This window comes from Phoxinus phoxinus, assembly GCF_949152265.1.
Source record: "Phoxinus phoxinus genome assembly, chromosome: 23".
Classification (NCBI taxonomy): Eukaryota; Metazoa; Chordata; class Actinopteri; order Cypriniformes; family Leuciscidae; genus Phoxinus; species Phoxinus phoxinus.
Genome location: NC_136898.1, coordinates 24,338,152 through 24,359,103, shown reverse-complemented (window position 1 = coordinate 24,359,103; position 20,952 = coordinate 24,338,152). Strand labels below are relative to the sequence as shown.

General features: G+C 38.1%; 1 protein-coding gene across 1 annotated transcript in view; it reads right to left on the bottom strand.

The window, feature by feature from the left end:
- auh (AU RNA binding protein/enoyl-CoA hydratase) overlaps positions 1–20,952 on the bottom strand; it is a 41,737-nt gene that overhangs the window by 11,245 nt on the left and 9,540 nt on the right. Inside the window, exon 6 of the mRNA XM_079600183.1 lies at positions 13,820–13,876. Coding sequence (XP_079456309.1) covers positions 13,820–13,876 — 57 coding nt within the window. The remainder of the gene's footprint in view (positions 1–13,819; positions 13,877–20,952) is intronic.

Sequence of the window (20,952 nt, the reverse complement as noted above, 5' to 3'; positions counted from 1 at the left end):
TTGTAATCAGGCCATCTCTTGACTCGGTTGCACAACTCTTCCTCAAGATCTGGTGTGTGAGAGAGATGTTTACACATGAAAGCGCAGAGACATGTTGCATAAGTGCTCACTAATAAAGCGGTTCATAACCCTGCACGGGCGACTGCCACCTCTCTGGCAAAACAAACCCTACATGAATAAATCATAGTGTTTATAAATCTAGGACACGGTCTTTCCAGTTTGACCATTTCTGATGAACGCTCTTGGACTGTAAAAAATTATCGTGATTTTAAATGTAAAAATGCTACAGTGAAAAACTGGTAATTGGTTAACAGAAAATGTCCTTACTATATACGGTAAATAACTGTGATCGATCTAATGGTACATTTACTGTAAAATACCGTTAAATGTACAGTTTTTGAAAGTGAAAAAGAACAAATTGTATAATTTACACTGAAAAAACGTAAATTGACATTCCCACAATTCCTGCGTGACACTTCACATTTGATGTATTTTTGTTGAAATCACTGTTTCTTCATAGTTTTCATAGTTTTTTTTTCTAATCAGTTATGCACATTAGGGTTTTATGTTACATTTAATGTTGTTAAATTAATGTTTATTACATTTTTTAAATGTCACGTGTGTTACCATGATGGTGTTTAATGTTTGTGTGAATGACACTGTGCCGCTTCTGTATATTAGTATTAACTTTCCTGTGGAAGAGCTGCTTGTGATGAGCTTTGATTGATCATGTGACTCTCATCACTGCTGTGATTGGTGGTTACCAGTGTATGGTACAAAACAGATATTAATACTTCAATAGGTCGGTAAATTCACATTAGATCAGATAATGAAATACGGTTTGTTACTGTAAATGTAAAAATAAGTCTGTAAAACCTGAAATGTTGCTACCGTAAATTACTGGCAACCACAGCGGCCGGTATTTTACCGTAAATTTAACCGATTTCTTTTTTTACAGCAGTGCAAATCTACGACTTTAATACAGTACAGACAACCACACTATATAATCCCGTAAGTCAGTGTTACATATGATACACTATCTCTTCATCTCTTTTCTGTCGTCGGTCTCATCTTTCTTCAACACTCATCCTCACACAGTTTGATCTGACCCATTTTAATTCAAGTAACATCTTCCAATAAGGCCGATCATTACAAACACAACCGTGAGCGATGATGACAAGATCTATTTATACTGCAATCCTCTCATTTCATTAGCCATCATTCGGCTTCACAAACAAATCTATATCTTTGGCTTCCTATTAAATAGTTTTCATGAAACGTTTTATTTTATCTCCCTTTTTTTGCTGAATGACATTCCTAAAGACCTTCAAACCTCTGTTTACAACCCTTATATTCATGGCAAAGAAATGTATACTATTAAAATGGTCTACATCTCAGGTCCCTACTATTTCTATGTGGATTTCTCAGCCTTTCTTCCTTTAGAGAAATTAACTTATGACCTCAACCACAAACAGGACAAATTCAGGAATCTTTGGGATCCTCTCCAATCCTTTCTACACAAATTTTGAAATTCTTATTTTAAGAAAGTTTTGGCTTCTCGTGTTGACTTCTCTTGTTTTGACTTATGTTTTCGGTAAACGGACACATGTGTACATTGTACATTTTATTTAACTTGCAGCGCTTGGGGCTTGTTTGCTTGTCTGTCTTTGTTTTCGATGTTATTATTATTTGAAAATCCTTAATAAAAAATAAAATAAAATATAAAAATATATAGTTTTCATGATAATTGTTGATGTTAGAGAACTAGAGTCATGGATGAAAAATAGTAGATCAAATGCGTTTCATGTATTACTGAATTTTTTGAGACTAAACAACAAACAACATTTGGTTGCGCGGCAGAGATTTAGCAAGAAGTTCAGGGGAATTATTGCATCACATCATCAGTCCTGGCCAGTGAGAAAGTGGCCTTTGCCTTTATACAATGCATTTACAACACCAAAAAAAAATAGAAAGAGGAAGAGGAAGATTACCATAAACGGTGTCAACATGCTGAAGAAAGACGAAGGGCAAACAGTGTGACGGAGGTTAGCTCGGGGTTGTTGTGAAATCAAGCCGAGGCTGGTGAGTGTTACACATTCATTCCAAGAAACCGGAGAGGCCGTCGAGAAAGCGCCGCAGTCCAGCATGTGCTCGTGTTCCTGGAAGGGCCACACAATCCTGCAACCCTTCAGCTAATCTGCTCAGATTCGACAGAGACTGCAGATGCAGGGACTATAAACAGTGATCGCACCTATACTTTCAAACAACATGTACATTTAAAGATTGATGATGGAAACGTACAATATGTTTTGCTTTGCTTTGGGGTCTTGAGTAACAGCTCATTATAAGGGCCTAATTCCTGGAAAGAAACTGATTTCTTTGTATAAGTTATGCGTCTCATTCATAAAACACATGCAGAATCCAATTGCTTACTGTATAAATTGCAGCATTTAGGCTTGGGATTAAGGAAAGAAGCCCAATGTTTGTAAATACCTATAGTCTAAAATGTGTTTTTTATTGATATATGTTCTTATTTAACCACTGAGTAATGCCACACAAACACACTTAAAGATAAAGACAAGATACAAGTTTGTCTTTCAACACCATGAGAAAATAAAACGTCAACAAGCAAACACACACACACACACGTTTGTTTAGCTATACTTGCGGACTCTCCATAGGCGTAATGGTTTTTAAACTGTACAAACTGTATATTCTGTCCCCTTACACTGCCCCTATCCCTAACCTACCCATCACACACACACACACACACACACACACTATCCCTAAACCTACCCATCACACACACACACACACACTATCCCTAAACCTACCCATCACAAACACACACACACGTTTGTTTAGCTATACTTGAGGACTCTCCATAGGCTAATGGTTTTTAAACTGTACAAACTGTATATTCTGTCCCCTTACACTGCCCCATCCCTAAACCTGCCCATCACACACACACACACGCGCGCACACACACACACACACACACACACACACACACACACACACACACACACACAGCCCCTATCCCTAAACCTGCCCATCACACACACACGCACGCACACACACACACACAGCCCCTATCCCTAAACCTGCCCATCACACACACACGCACACACACACACACACACACACACACACTGCCCCTATCCCTAAACCTGCCCATCACACACACACACACGCACACACACACACACACACACACAGCCCCTATCCCTAAACCTGCCCATCACAGGAAACATGAAATGTCCTCATAAATCACGTTTAAGTTGTAATACCAGTGTAATACACATGTCATTATACAAATATGTGTCCTCATAACTCACATAAACAAGAGCACACGCGCAAACACACACAGTAACACACACACAGTAACACTCCACCCCATTTAACTGGTATCACTGCTATTTAAAAGTCATTATGTAAAATGTCTGCATATTTAAACACACACGTCTCACATGGCAAGACCCCGGACGGCCTGGGCTGACCTTCCGCTCCTCCTCATTCCCAGCACAGGACAGGAAGAATGAAGAACTATGAAAATAAGCAAGTGAAGTGATCTGCCCATGTGCAATATCCTGACTTACTGGGAAAGTTCATCTGAAAATCAAAGTGGTCAACAAAAACGTAGTAACATTTTACAATAAGCTTCCACTTGTTAACAGGGCCTGAATTTCAGCACGTAATCGGGCATCATTTTGCACATTCCCGCAGGTTTCGCAACTGTAAAGCGGGATATTCCCGCAAACATTTACGGACATGTAGGTCAGATGATTATGTAAGGTTCAGGCTGCAAGACTGATGACTGACTAAAGAAACATTGTCAGCAAGATGGTAGAAAACTGTACATTTCTTGTCTATTGCCACACACTGCAGCTTATAACAACGACGTAAATAAGCGCAGTTACAAAAGCTTCATATGTGGGAGAGCGCTGCTAGAGTGTGACCATATTGTATTGCAATAGGTATCACTTCAAAGTCAATACCAAATCAAAACTAGTTAGCACATTATTTGTAATCGAAAAGGTTTAAAGACAAAATATGGTTACAGAGAGACAGAGAGAGAGAGAGAGAGAGAGAGAGAGAGAGAGAGAGAGAGAGAGAGAGAGAGAGAGAGAGAGAGAGACAGAGAGAGACAGAGAGAGAGAGAGAGAGAGAGAGAGAGAGAGAGAGAGAGAGAGAGAGAGAGAGAGAGAGAGAGACGAGAGAGAGAGAGAGAGAGAGAGAGAGAGAGAGAGAGAGAGAGAGAGAGAGAGAGAGAGAGAGCGAGAGAGACCCAGAGAATAATAAGAGAAACAGAGCAACAGTTACGATCTTCTTTTATCCTTTCCCCTGACCATGTGACTAAAACCCAAATGTGAGACGTTCAAACTGACCAATCAGAAAATAACAACTTCCCCCACCGTACTAAAGGTGTGACAATTCGTTGACCCCTGATGTACACAGTTTGGTCACTAGCAGCACCTCTACGCCTTTAGGCCAAAGGGTCCTTGTGGCAGAAAGAGGCCGGGGGAGGAAACCAGTAAAAGCAAATGTCTTTGTTCAGTGCAAATATCTTGGATTATTTTCAATCCTACAATTAAACGAATCCGAACAGATTATCAGAGCAAATCAGTCGTTTGAAAACTTTCTGCGAGACGTAATTTCACAAAAAAAGTGCGAGTGATTAATCTCTCTCTCTCTCGCTCTCTGCACAAATTCACACAAAATGATGTCAAAACACTCTTGTAAACACAGTGACTTGAGTGAATATAAGCAGTTGAGAACGTAACGGATGCGTGCAGGTCTTAAAGTGACAGCAGCCTAATAAACCTGCTGCCGTCTGGGTCAACGCTAATCAATAATAATAATAATAATAATATGTTTATTTTATATAGCGCCTTTCTAAAGACTCAAGGTCGCTTTACAATAAATTACAAAAACACATGACACAGAAACATGACACACAAACTGTGAAGATACATATAGAATCAGAACATGGAGTCAGGGGTCGGGGAAACAAGTGACAAAAAGATATGTTTTAATGTGGGTTTTGTGCCGTGGGATCGTCAACAGACCGGTATCCGAAGATCTAAGTGTGCGAACAGGGGAGTATGTATGGATGAGATCAGAAATATAGTTGGGGGCGAGACCATGGAGTGCTTTGAGTGTAATAAGAAGTATCTTGTACTGAATGCGATAGCGAATGGGTAACCAATGTAGACTGCGTAAAATTGGAGTAATGTGGGAATCAAGCAACAAAAGACAAAGAAAATCACTCATTGCTCTTAACTGAATAACTTACAGATTATGAAAACCCCAAATTGAAAATAAGAATATGGTGCAAAAGTTCATTTATTTCAGTAATTCAACTTAAAAGGTGAAACTAATATATTATATAGACTCATTACATGCAAAGTGAGATATTTCAAGCCTTTATTTGTTATAATTTTGATGATTATGGCTTACAGATTATGAAAACCTTTTCACAATATTATAATTTTGAATTTGGGGTTTCATAAGCTGTAAGCCATAATCATCACAATTATAACAAATAAAGGCTTGAAATATCTCACTTTGCATGTAATGAGTCTATATAATATATTAGTTTCACCTTTTACACCATATTCTTATTTTTCGAGTGTCACCTGTATATATGTGTGCTTCTGCTTGTAGTCTCTGAATTTTTGTTCATGTTCTGTATTTGGTCTTGTTTTTTCCTCCCTCTAAATTCAGTTCAAAGTTTGAAATCAAGCTTCCTTGTGTTGTGTGTACGCTATTGCAACAAAATTACCCTATTGTAAAAACATAAATAGATTGAGCAAACATTTCGGCAAGATAATGGTCATTTCTTTTTTAAAACATGTATAAAATGCAATAAACAGAGACGGCTCAATCTGAAGCCGGTTGCAACGGTCCTTCTAAAGAATCCGGGCCAGGATAACCAAGGCATATTGAGGCACTGAGAAGTGGGTCAGTAGATCCGTCATTGACTCACACATACACACACACACACACACACACACACACACACACAGGTTTATTATGAGGAATGAGTTAATCAGTAAAGAGCTCACGACATTTCAATACTACCATTCAATGAGCTTATCGGTGCCTGGAACTACTTCACATCAAATAAACATTGCATGTAAGGATGTGAAATACTACCACACCAAAACTGATTCACTAGATTTAAGGAAGCTCACTGTGATTAGGGTGGTTTCAGTCTTTAAAAAGCTACTTTTGTGACATAAAAAGAAAACAGCATAATAATTAAAGCATTGCAGCTAAAAAATATTAAAACGTAAAAAATAAAAATAATAACATGGATAACTCTGGCCCCTCTCTAGTTATGTAGACGACACCTGGTCTTCTATTTCTGACCGTCGACCGTCTAAATCTTGTTTATTTTTGTATAATTTGACAGCGGTTTCGAAAGCTTTCATGAGTCAAATGTGTTGTTCCACTAAAGCTGGTTGCAAAAATAAATATGCTTTTTAGAAAGCCATGGTCTAGAAAAGCACTTATATGGCAATGCAAATGGATATTGAAAATGTAAAATCTCATTGTGATTTACTTTGTGCAGATTCATTGTGCAATCACACAACTAATGGATTATGATCGAGATACTGCATATTGCATCGGTAGATGGACAAGAGTACGCTTGTCAGCAGTGCTAACTGTGTGTGGGGAGGAGCAAAATAGCAGATATTACAAATACAACACACGATCATTGGAAATATTTGCCTCAAATGCCTTGCAAAACTGCACAAAACAAAACCATGCATACAATTTTCCATCTGAAATGAACACTAAAACTATTTTTCTTTTATGGGGGTAGATTATCGATTAATAGTCTTATCTTTGAGTGGTTTCTAGCACAATACCATGTTATAATATCAAAAGACTTTTGTCATAGTGCATGATTTGTAAACTAATACATTTTGACATTTGCATCACATGATCAGCTCAACCAACATGGTTGCTTCAGCATTGGTTTTGTTAACACTCTGTTATGTTTAGTGTAGGGTTTACTGTGGTGCGCTATTTTTAAAAGTGACAGAGTATTAACCTTTTAACACCACTCAACTCAAAAGACATTTTCGAACTGCCATCATACGTTCAACAACCAACGCAGTAAAACGGTTCACGTTCACTGGTTTCAGATTGATGCACCGTCACACTACCCTGGAAATCCAGAGTTCTTGCGAGAGCACAATTTGAGTTTGCTCAGCGAGTTTACTCTGGTGTCGAGTAATAAAGCTCATTAAATATGCCCCTCTATCTGAGCTGCACCAATCACATCGGGTTATCTGGTATCGGCGGGCCAGAGGCGAGATGACATTAGTCATTAGTAAACATTGCAAGATGGCTGTGGATGAACACCAGTTGTTTGAAACGGCTTTGTCCGCTACAATGAAAGATTTAGACTTGCCTTTTTCTCTAAAAGAGGAACAGAAGACGGCGCTCGGATCGTTCCTTTGCAAGAAGGACGTTTTTTCTGTTTTGCCGACCGGACACGGCAAGAGTATAATCCACCAGTTAATGTTAGCTCCGCTCAAGTTCAAACCCGAAGACAGACACAAGAGGCGGGAACAGAGTAACGTTAGACGTGATCAAGGTGAAGTTGCAGAAGAAAGACGCCGTGGATCAGGAGGTCAGGTGACACTGCAATAGCTTGGACTTAAGGTGGACCCAACTTTTCAAATGTAATCAACATTTTCCTCAGTACTAGATGTGTTGGGCTATTTAACATGACATTAATTATATTCTGCTGAAATGAACGAAATTACTCGATAAAAGATTTGTTCATTTTGCTGAACAGAAGATTCAAAGATCCGAGTCAGTAAAATGATCCGAACTTCCCACTACTCCGCTGGTAGCTCAGCGTATGGGGCTTAGTGATACATCACCCGTGTATTGTTGTGATTGGTCGTAGTGTTAGCCAATTGCGTGCAGTGAGATTTTCAATTGCATGCTTGGTGCCGCCCCTCGAGCTGGCCGCTTTTCATTCACCGACACCAGACCATTTATCTTTCAGATTTAGGTCTGGATTTCCAGGCTACCTTAACACCACTTACTGGACATTTCACTGTGAAAGTGTAGCAACACACGCAAGCAGCGATGTAAGATTCTGTCACATGCACGCATTTCCAATGAACATGGGTTTTACACTTCACGGTGTCCATAAATAAATCAATAAAACTCGTTCTCTTGCAATTCTAAGTGTATAAGTATTAGTATTATCAACACAATTAAAACAAATTTAGCGATGAAAAACATTTTGATGATGTTGATTGATTATTGATTAATATGCCCAATCCTAAAAGATCATTATGGAGGAATTACTTCCAACCGGAAACAGAACATGGATGTTTCTAGTAATACGGATCGCCTTGATTATTGGATTGTGTAGTGAGGAGTGGAAAAGGCTGTCGAGCTGATCGGGAATGCAGCAAAACTCGTAAATGTCTTCATGAAATGGGACACACGGAACATCTCTGGACAAATCTTCATTAATTTCCATTAACTTTCTTTATTGAAGATATGTTGAAGTATTAGAATAATAACCATGACAAAACAAAAGTTGTGTCTCTAATTGATTAAAACACCGTCTCATGACCCGGCTTGTGCCCTGGCATCTCTGAAGCCCCATGTGAACACTGCTGTGGGAGAGTCCGTGGGATTAACAGCCTTTTCCTCCAGTTTACAATTGTACTGTTAGGAATTTGTACAGTTTAGGGCTGACTTGGCTCCTACAATATCCTATAATTTCTTAGTTTTTTTTAGGTTTAATACCTTTTTCCACTTCATAAGGGCCAAACAGGCTGTGAAACCAGTCCTCTCGAGTGGAGGGTCTCTGCTGATCTTCCTCGTTCTAGTTCCCGCGACTCCCTCAGGACAGGCTTTGTGTGCCTCTTGGGTCAATAATGTTGACACTCATGCCAATTCAAAATACAGTGTCGTCCTCATAAAAGATTTTAATTCCACTTCAAACTAAGAGTTCAGAGTTCTTGCCATTGAATACTTCTAACCAACTGAGAGTCCTACAGGGGAAAATCATGTCCTCGTGGGCTTTTAGAAAGAGACCTCAGGCGTCTTAGTGTTTTTTGTCCATACAAATGGAAGTCACCAAAATTCTTCAACACTCTTCAAACAACAACTCAACAATGATTGGAACAACTTAAGGGTGAGTAAATGATGATATAATTAAAATTTTTGGGTGAAAAGTCCATGTTTCTTTGTAGTTCTCATGTGTATTGAAAGAGAAAACTCATTACATTAGTTTCAAGCCTTTATTTGTTAAAATTTTGGTGATTATGGCTTACAGCTTATGAAAACCTTTTCACAATATTCTAATTTTGCCATAATCAAATTTGGGGTTTTCATAAGCTGTAAGCCATAATCATCCAAATTATAACAAATAAAGGCTAGAAATATCTCACTTTGCATGTAATGAGTCTATATCATATATCAGTTTCACCTTTTAAGTTGAATTACTGAAATAAATCAACTTTTGCACCATATTCTTATTTCTCGAGTTTTACCTGTGACAGTATCAAAATAATAATCATCACTGCTAGAAGCATGTCTATTGTCCCAAGTTGGCTTGTGCAGCTTTAAAAGCATTGAAAGTTAGTTTGTCATGACCTACAAAATCTCTAATGAAGAGCCAGATCATGGTCCGCCCTGCCCTGCCCCATTGGCATATTCATCTGTGCCGAAGGCATGAGGCCCTGTGATTGGTCGGTCCGGGGCGTGAATATTATCAGCATAACAGTTGCTATTCTGACTCCACCATGTGCTGAGTCATTGGAAACCAGATTCATGCGGGGAAAAGGCTGGCGTGATTAAGCCAGACACAGGCAACGATCTCAAACACACTTAATTCAATACCACCAACTGAACATGTTCTGTTTTTCTCTGGAGACTCAAGACTTCATGTGGATGACTGTAATATCCTTTGTAATCTTGCAATTTTCCAAAAGCTACCAATCAAGCCTTATTTGGCAATCAGGGAGTCAATTAAATAATTAACCTTGGAGAAGCAAGCAAATATTATATGTTATTATTAACAGAGGCCCAAGTCATTTAATAAGTAATTAAAGAAATCAAAGTTCTGTCATCATTTACTCACTAGCTCTTTCCCATACAAAACCAATGCACAACACACAATAAAATAACCATAAAATTAGACCATATGACTCATAATTAGCAATACTTAGAGTCCTCTTTACACTATAAATCCTCTTTATTATGCTTTTTTTTATGTTCATCTTTCTTGAGTGTGTAATGTTGCTTTTAATGTCCACTTGCTTTGGACGCGCGAGTGGATTCAAAACGTTCAAGCGTCCAACTAGACGTGATAGACGCGAATTTGACGCTAAATTCGCGTTTGGTGTGAACGCAGCATAAAGGACGGGACATTTCCCAAGCGCATCAAAGTGGTTGACCAATCACAACACACTAGACCAGCCAACCAGTCAGAGCACACTGTGCTTTTCAGAAGGAGGGGCTTCATAGAGACAGGAACTAAACAGAGCGTTACTGACAGACTGGGAAGAGACGAGCAGCAACAATGGAGAATTTGAGGAAAATAATGTGTTTTTTGAACATTCAAGAATGAAAACCTGTTCTAGTAGAGCCTAAAACCAAAATCAAGACTTTGGAAGGGTGCTCTATTGCAGATAACTTTTATGTTGTTTTATTTTTTGTTTATGGACAGTTGTTAAAAAGAAAAGCAGGGTAATAAACTCTCCCATGTTCGATTTTATGCAGATAACATTGTTTTTTTTGTTGGTTTTTTTTGGTTGCACCATTCCTTATTCCTTATTTGGATAGAGTTGATTATAGAAAGTATAGAAATGGATGTCCACACAAATTCAGAATTGAGAGGTTCACCTCTTCAGATGTGCGAGGTCAATGAGGAAATTGGATCAAGGGTACAAAACAGCACGACACCACAAAAAGAAGCCATGTCATGTGCTGATGTCTTAGCCACTGTTTTTCCAGTGCCGAATAAACCTCTGACTGGTTGGGTGTGTGCCAAGGCTCTGGCGACCTATTTCCATCCTCTCTTCTGAAGAGAGCAAACCTCTGGCTGCGAGTCAAGCCCTGAGTGATAACCATACAGGCTGTCTGACTCTGGACTGAGATTATTCTCAAACAAAAGGTATTTTTCTAACTCAACCACATGTACAGAGATCTAAGGAAACTGGAAAAACTGCCACTGGTTCTCACCCAACAAACAATTCTTCCATAACAAATCTGCTTGCTGCAGAATAGTCCAACAAATGCATGAGCCCCAGAAGTCTCGAACACCTACTGTAAGCCACATCTGAACATGTCTAAATGTCACTGCGTTAGATAAACCAGGTGGCATCAGTAAACAATGCTAACACTTTACTTAAAAGCCTTCATGTAGAATTAATTATGAAAATATTTTTAATGCCTTGTAATGCACATTATTATGGTTATTAAACTTAATATAAAAAATATGATTAATCTCACTATTAATTGAAACCACAGTTATAATACATTATAATATTTATCTATTTTGTTATACCTCTAGAAAGTATAATGCATTAAAAAAACACGACAAACAACCAATTAAAGATCTGCAAATACTATAATGCATTTGGTTATAACTTTGGTTATTATTATTTATTAAAATATGTAATGCATTATAATGTACATTATGAATACTTTTATAATGCAGTGCACTATGAATAAAGGCTTTAAGAGTAACCCAACTTGCTTCAGTCAAGATTTAAAAAACATTTGACGTAAATGTATTTTAATGGCTAAATAACACAGCAGAGTCTGACCATGGCAGAGCAGTAACCGCTGAGACAACGTAGTGACGCTCATCGTTTTTAAACACTTCCCAAATACTTTTAATTTATGTATCGAACAAGATACATGTACCGAATTATAGACGTTGTATGGAATGATATGATATTATTGCCTTGCTGTCGACTGCCTACAAGGCAGCATACTAACTGTAACTGAGAAGGAAGTGCAGTATTCTAATGAATTCCCTCAGAATAACAATAAAGTGTCTCTATTATGCTTTTATGGATATTGCCTTTCTTTCATAGAAATCATTTTACGACAGAGTTCATGTGTGATTCATGAAATATTCATATGCCACCAATCCCATCGTATGAATGATCGGACGACAATAAACTTGGTGGCTTAAAACAATCGCCATTTGAATATTACAGCCACATAAATTCAGTTTATGAGTTTACAACATGGAGAAACAACCCGGCCAAGAAGAATAAATAATCTCATGATGGAGAAATTGATCAAAAAGCAAAAAACACCTGTTAAATAATGTATTATTAATGTAATGGATATATGGATATGATAAGCTATATGACACTGTCAATAGAATATTTCACTATTGGCAACACATTTTTAAATGATGAATATGTGGTTTCGGAGCATGACCATAATTAACTGGATAACCGACAGTAAGAATTTTGATGGATTAATACTATCAGTTAAACGGTCACAACAACAGACTGGGTCATCTGACCAATCAGAGCAGAGTAGAGCAATCACAACAGACTGGGTCATCTGACCAATCAGAGCATAGTAGAGCAATCACAACAGACTGGGTCATCTGACCAATCAGAGCAGAGTAGACCAATCACAACAGACTGGGTCATCTGACCAATCAGAGCAGAGTAGAGCAATCACAACAGACTGGGTCATCTGACCAATCAGAGCAGAGTAGACCAATCACAACAGACTGGGTCATCTGACCAATCAGAGCAGAGTAGAGCAATCACAACAGACTGGGTCATCTGACCAATCAGAGCAGAGTAGACCAATCACAACAGACTGGGTCATCTGACCAATCAGAGCAGAGTAGAGCAATCACAACAGACTGGGTCATCTGACCAATCAGAGCAGAGTAGACCAATCACAACAGACTGGGTCATCTGACCAATCAGAGCAGAGTAGACCAATCACAACAGACTGGGTCATCTGACCAATCAGAGCAGAGTAGACCAATCACAACAGACTGGGTCATCTGACCAATCAGAGCAGAGTAGACCAATCACAACAAACTGGGTCATCTGACCAATCAGAGCAGAGTAGATCAATCACAACAGACTGGGTCATCTGACCAATCAGAGCAGAGTAGATCAATCACAACAGACTGGGTCATCTGACCAATCAGAGCAGAGGAAGCTCTCAGAAAAGAAGGGTTTAGTATGGAAGCTGGTTTACATCACAGAATAAAACATTTAAAAAAGGTAATTGTTACTTTTTATCTCGCAATTCTGACTTTTTTTCTCAGAGTTGTGTGATATACAGTCGCAATTGCAAGATATAAAGTTATAAGAGTTATAAACTCGCAATTCTGAGGAAAAAACCCCTCAGAAAAGTCACAATTTCGAGATGTAAACTTGCAATTGTTAGCTAAAAAGCCACAATTATCTAGTTTATAATGTTTTATTCTGTGGAGAAACAAGCTTCCCTGGTTTAGAGAGACAGAATCCTTCATCGAACCGTTTCAGACACTGGAGAAAAGAGCTGACGCTGAATGTATTTTATGAGAAAATGAAAGCATTTCTTGACCCCGGGTGCATGTCAATCTATTGGCGGAGACTCCAATACAAAATCAGGAACCAAGAAAATGTATTAAAAAGCTCCAAAAAACTAGTTAAAAAAAAGTAAATGAATAATTTGCAGAAAGACCATAGTGTAGTTATTAATCCAGAAGACAATTTATCACTCGTTTGTTCACTTTCAGAAGTCAGAAGCAATTACAGAAAACATTACAAATATACATGCAGAGAGAGACACTTACCAGCGCCTGGGATGATGGCTAATTTAGTCTCCACTAGTCCCATCTTAGCAGAGGTAGCTGTGAAACAGGTCAAAGTGTGAGAATCAGCCTTTGTTCAAATCACAAAACACACGGACAGACACATGCTTCCAGAAGGCATACATTTAACACCAAGCAAATAGTGATAACTTTTAAAAAGTTAGGTTTATGTATTACATACAATATCTCATAAAATAAGACACGTACTTACAGAACTGTCTCCAATTTAAAACACGAAATTAACAGTTTCGTATTGTTTTCTTTTTTGGATAAATTAAATCCATTTTTATTGATAATACTGTAATAATAATAAGATTCTTTCTGTTTTGTAATATTGAATGCAATGGTAAAAAATAAAAAAGTACAAAAGTAATTTCCCTGAATGATATGTATGGAAGTAAAATAATGCCAAATGTTTTTGAAACAAAAAGCCTGTTGAATTGCACTACTTGAAAAAAATATGCATTGCATTAACCATGCTTGCATTTTAATGCATTGTATTTTAGGACTTGCATTTTTTTATTGCCTCAAATTCAACATGGTTGAATATTTAAGCTGTGAATATTTCAATTCAAAACATTTCAAACACATTTTCATTATTAAAAATTAAATAATCCATATTCACCTTTCATATTTCAATTCCAAAATATTCAAACGGTTTAAAAATACAACCTTTAATATTCAACAGGGAATTTTCAGTCCATTTTATTTCGCTTTAAAAATTCGCTTCCTCAAATTCAGTGGTTAAAATTCGACAGTAAATTCAACATTGACATCCAGGAACTGCAGGAAAAGCAGTAGATTACCGAGCATAATATCCACCTGCTGTTATTCGGCCTCACCAGCAGGGGGCGCAAGCGCGTGTTGTTGACGAAGACGAGAGCAACAGTTCATTCATAAAAACCCCGTTTATAGAAATGTAAGTGTATTTGTGATTATTACGAGAGCTGTTTTTACAGCTGAGATTATAATGTTATTCCCCCGATGCTGATGTACAGATCAAATGTTACATTTGAAGTAGACATATATTTCTCTTGGTTGCAGAGGTGGGTAGTAACGAAGTACTTCGTTACATTTACTCTAGTATTTTTTGGGAAAAATTGTACTTTTAAGAGTAGATTTAAATGTGGGTACTTTTTACCTTTACTCGAGTACATTTCTAATAAAAAAACGGTACTTTTACTTCGTTACGTTGAGCGATGTTCCTCTCGTTACTTTATTTTAATGCAATACGTGTTGTTAAATGCGTAGTTTTCCAAGCGCGCTGTATCTTTTTTCTGGGCATGAGCGATGCTCAATTCACAAATGAATCACTCTTTTGAGTCGATTCTGTTCAAAGACTTCATCAAACAAGTGGGCAGATCTGTCTAAATCGGTTCGCGAATCAGTTTGTATGATCTGTTCAGTTTCCTGCACGCACTGAATCGTCTGAAGCGCTTTCAATTCACACTCGACTCGGAGTCGTAACAGGAAGATTTAAGAACATCAAGAGCGTTGGATGAAGTGGCTGTGGACCTACAGTACAGTCAAGTGAACGCAAATCTGCAAATGCATAATTTTTGCCAGCGATGAAGATCTCTATTATCTTCGTATGCTGAGGATGATATATCATGTGGAACGAATATTCGATTTAATTTCATTCAGGTAATACATTTTACAACCAAACAGATTATTACGATATGATAGCACTACTTCAAAGTATGACATTACCCGTTTTTTTTTTGGACATATACATTACTTTATACAATAAATAAGCTACCATTGTCCACATATGAAATGAACACCCGCCATCCCGCGGTAATGTGTGTGTATTGCGCAGTGGCGTGCGAACTCAACTTGAAAACGAATGCCTTTGCCTGCCTTAGACCTCGTTGACCAGTTTAAACATGGTTGCAGAAATATACATTTGATTACATTTTGAAGAACAGACAGAAGAAGATCCGTCGATGTGCGTTTGATCGTCGTTTGTGTTCAGATGTTCAGTAGCGGTCAGCGCGAGCACATGTGAAGAGTTTTAACTCTTTCTTCTCTGTGTCAATGTTTCCCTTTACATGCAAAACTCTGCAGATACACTATATTTCGACATTGTCTAATAATCCAACTGTAGTTGTATAAGTCACTATTATACAAACCAAAGGACAGGCAGTGATTTTCGGGCTACAGATGGCAGAAATAATGCTTGTCTCTTCTGTTTTTGTGGCAAAGATAGCCTATCTAATTATGATAATAATAGTCATTTAAATAAAAAATATCTAAATAATATCATGTTTTATATATATATCATATATATCGGCCTATGATCCGAAGTAACTAGTAACTAACTACTTGAGTAGTTTTCTCATTGGATACTTTTTTACTCTTAAGTAACTATTAAGATTGTTACTTTTACTTTTACTTTGAGTAAATATTTCTAGAAGTACTTGTACTTTTACTTGAGTACAGTTTTTGGATACTCTACCCACCTCTGCTTGGTTGTTTAGTTGCCTTAACATTATATCACTGCGATGTGCTGCAGTAGCCTAGTGTTTCCCTCAATACTTCAGGATGGCTGGACATATAAAACGCTCAACGTAGCGTGGACTAGTAGATATAACGTTAAAAGACCAAACTCGCACTTTAGGCTGTAGGTAGGCCTATGTGGTTACGGGCAGCAGACGGACTCAGAATCATATGAATTTAACGCGCAAAGTTTCACGCAGTTTGTTTGTGTGTGTGTTTTGCTAATACAATAATAAATCATAAATCAGATGTGTACAGTAACATTACGTCCAGCTATCAAATAGTGGCCTAGGTCTACATTGGGTTTCATTTGTCGTTTAATGAGATCTAATATGTTGTCAGTGCCGAGAATTTTCCTATGGAATTTTCAGATGAATAGATCCGACTTAAATTACAAATGTACTTTAATGGTCGAGTGGTAGAACTTTAGCCAAGAGGTTCAGAAGTTCTGGGTTCGAATCCGCACTCGTATAGTTTTTTTTTCTCATCAAAACCGATTATGTTTATCAGTGGTTGTATATCAAGCTGGGACACTTAGTGTGCAGTTTGTTTTGTGATTTCACCGGAACGAGAGTCTCCGCAACTGATTGAAGCGCTGAGTGAAGAGTGTTCGCGAGCCACATACTCGATCCGCACCACTGATCGCAGTGGCAATGAGCACTTGATTTCATACACATTTCAGCGCTAGATCGCCTCTTGTTTAACAAACGAACTAAATGAATGCTCTGCTGGTTAACTGGAGTTGTTTTATTTCGGCTGTTTGTACATCCGTGCTGCGAGGTGGGGACAATATCTACCCTGGCAGAAAGTGTGGGACATATCCCACCCGCATTATGCATGGATACTTGCATAAAGTTGGCTTGACATTGGACTTTCGCACATTTAGGGACCGTCTCTAAAATTACATTCAACATTACACACGTTTCTAACTTCAATAGCAAACTTCAACTTATCAAAAATATAAAAGGTGTGCATGTGTATCATGCCTGACCTACCAGTTTTCTGTAAGTCATTCTCTCCCAATGCTATTGAAGTTAGAAACGGGTGTACCAATGTCGTGTGTAACTTTAGAGACGGTCCCTAAATGTGCGAATGTCTAATGTCAAGCCAACTTTATGCCATATATCACAGGGAAACTTGGCGTGAAACCTTGCGCGTTAAGTTCATCTTTAGTCTGCTGCCCGTAGCCATATAGTACCTATACAGCCTTCTCAATAAAGTGCGAGTTTGCTCTTTTATATCTACTAGTCCACGCTACGTTGAGCGTTTTATATGTCCAGCCATCCTGAAGTATTGAGGGAAACACTAGTAGTGATATAATGTTAAGGCAACTAAACAACCAAGAGAAATATATGTCTACTTCAAATGTAACATTTGATCTGTACATCAGCATCGGGGGAATAACATTATAATCTCAGCTGTAAAAACAGCACTCGTAATAATCACAAATACACTTACATTTCTATAAACGGGTTTTTATGAATGAACTGTTGCTCTCGTCTTCGTCAACAACACGCGCTTGCGCCCCCTGCTGGTGAGGCCGAATAACAGCAGGTGGATATTATGCTCGGTAATCTACTGCTTTTCCTGCAGTTCCTGGATGTCAATGTTGAATTTACTGTCGAATTTTAACCACTGAATTTGAGGAAGCGAATTTTTAAAGCGAAATAAAATGGACTGAAAATTCCCTGTTGAATATTAAAGGTTGTATTTTTAAACCGTTTGAATATTTTGGAATTGAAATATGAAAGGTGAATATGGATTATTTAATTTTTAATAATGAAAATGTGTTTGAAATGTTTTGAATTGAAATATTCACAGCTTAAATATTCAACCATGTTGAATTTGAGGCAATAAAAAAAATGCAAGTCCTAAAATACAATGCATTAAAATGCAAGCATGGTTAATGCAATGCATTTTTTTTTCAAGTAGTGCAATTCAACAGGCTTTTTGTTTCAAAAACATTTGGCATTATTTTACTTCCATAGATATGTTCCTGTAGATCGGACTGGTAGAGCAAGGCGCTAGCGACAGCATTGCCATGGGAACACACATACTCTACAGAGAAATAAACGGAGAAATAATAATGAAAACAACACTTAAAAGTCATTAAATAATTTATCTTTCTTTCTTTCTTTCTTTTTACAGCATGGCAACTTCGAGTCACATTACACCAATTATGGCACTAAAATAGCCACAAATGAAAAGGTGCCTTGTGTGTAAGCATATGGTGTGAATTGAGCATGCAGGAGACCTGTTAACGCATCATCATCTCGATCTAAATCTGGGTGTGTGAACAGAACATATGAAAGAAGACATCTGCTAACTGACAGCATAATGAAGAAATGCAGTTATAGTCCCCCTGTGGTGGAAATCAAGGTTTTAATGTTGTTTATGTGTCTATATGGTGTTTTTAATCTGCTTTAAGACAAACCATGTTTAAGTTCATAAGTCGACAGCATTGCTGAGTGTTTTCTGCTTAAAACTGCAGTGAACCAAAGACAGTCTCAAAAACACGGTTTGAAATCGGTGGTGTTTCTGACGTCACACACTACCTTGTAACCAATCAGATCAACGTGTGATCGTCAACCAGTGGATCTCTGAGTGAGTGAGTGAGTGGAGGCGGGGCTCATTTGCATGTTCATAGAACCACGCATACTAAAATGAGACATGGGTGTAGAGTTACATTCAAGATATTTTAAGGCATGAAGAAATTAATGGCATTGAATAGTCGGGTCAGAGGAACTAGACTCGCGTACGGCCGTTACCGGAAGCCAGTGATTATAGTTTATAGGGGTGGGAATCTTTTACCATCTCACTATTCAATTAGATTCCGATTCTTGAGGCCACGATTCGATTCAAAATCGATTTTCGATTCAAAAAGATTTTCGATTCAAAACGATTCGATTTTATCCATAATGATTTCTAATCGGATTTCTGATCATGATCTACTCTCATCTGCTTTGCTATACAGAATGACAAACGGAGACATTAAAGTGTCTTTTTCACATTTATTAAGTTCAATTCTCAGGGAAGTGCCTTTTATAAAAAAAAACATTGTCTGGTTCTCAATTGCTACTCATTAGTAGCTAGCTATAAAATAAGTTGGAACAAAAATAAAGTGCTTCTTCATAATACAAAATGGTTCAAAATAGATGCATTTCCCAGGAAAGTTGCAGTTTACCACGAACATCATGTAGAACACAAGCGGTGAAGACAAAAAAAACCATCTATATTTCTCAGTCAGACACAGTAACTTAAAGAATAACAAGTTATGAAAATAAAGTGCTTCTTTCAAAATGAAAAATAGTAGCAGCTACCCCTAAGCTACCTGGCGATGAAGCAGCGATAGACCGAGTTTTTTTTGCCCTCTCGGAGTTGGCAGGGAGTTTCGTGAAGCACTGCAGTGTGTTGGTCTGCAGCTGGCGGCTGACTGTACGTTCACACCGCCGCCGACTTGAGCTGCAAAAAAGCTATGGCCGCCCTGTCAAGGACGCTTGTCAAAAAGTATGGGGAATCTTGTTGACGCTTTGGCCGCTCTGACGTAGCAGCATTCACAATGAAATGTAAACAGAAAAAAACAAGCAATGCATTCGGCAGTTTAGGATATCGCACAAGATTTGTCAACACAGAAACCATTTCATCACTGGAGAGTTTTTTCCCGACACCATCGTATTAATTGATTTTGATTAATATGCGCGAGGGAGAGAGAGAGAGAGAGCAGACAGCGCTCGGGTGAGTGCGCGCGCGCGGCCGGGTCTCTCTCTCTCTACTTGTTCATATTTATGCCCTGTCAAGCGCGCCCTGATAAACTGACAGGACTTAAAACACATGCAAATGATACACTTTCACTCTATGATGGTTAAACTGTGCAATTAATTATTTTTTCTCGGAACTAATGTTTTGGTAGGAACGAAAGATCTCCCTCTCATCCATATTTGCTTCCTCTTTGTTTTAGTGATTTGCCGCTCACGTTCCAAAACCGGCTGCGTGACGTCCCGAATAGGCTAGTTACAAAAATGGAGGCGAACAGCCAGCTGATTTTATTTATTTATTAAATCGATTCTTGGACATTTCAGATCGATTCTGAATCGTTGCAAATGAGAAACTAGATTCTTCTGTGAATCGATTTTTTTGCACACCCCTAATAGTTTATATAGTTATAAATATGGATATTTTACAAAAACGCATCGCTTCGCGTCAGAAGGCCTTTATTTATTATTATATACGACCCACAGGAGTCATAAGGATTACTTTTATGATGGATGGATGTGCTTTTTTTGGTTTAAAAAACTCGGGCACTATTCAATGCCATTACAAAGCTGGGAAGAGCCAGGATATTTTGTAATATAACTCAGATCGTGTTTGTCTGAAAGAAGAAAGTCATATACACCTATGATAATGATAATAATAATAATTTGTTACATTTATATAGCGCTTTTCTCGACACTCAAAGCGCTTTACATAGAAGGGGGGAATCTCCTCAACCACCACCAATGTGCAGCTCCACCTGGATGATGCGACGGCAGCCATATTGCGCCAGAACGCCCACCACACACCAGCTTACTGGTGGAGAGGAGACAGTGATGAAGCCAATCAGTGTATGGGGATGATTA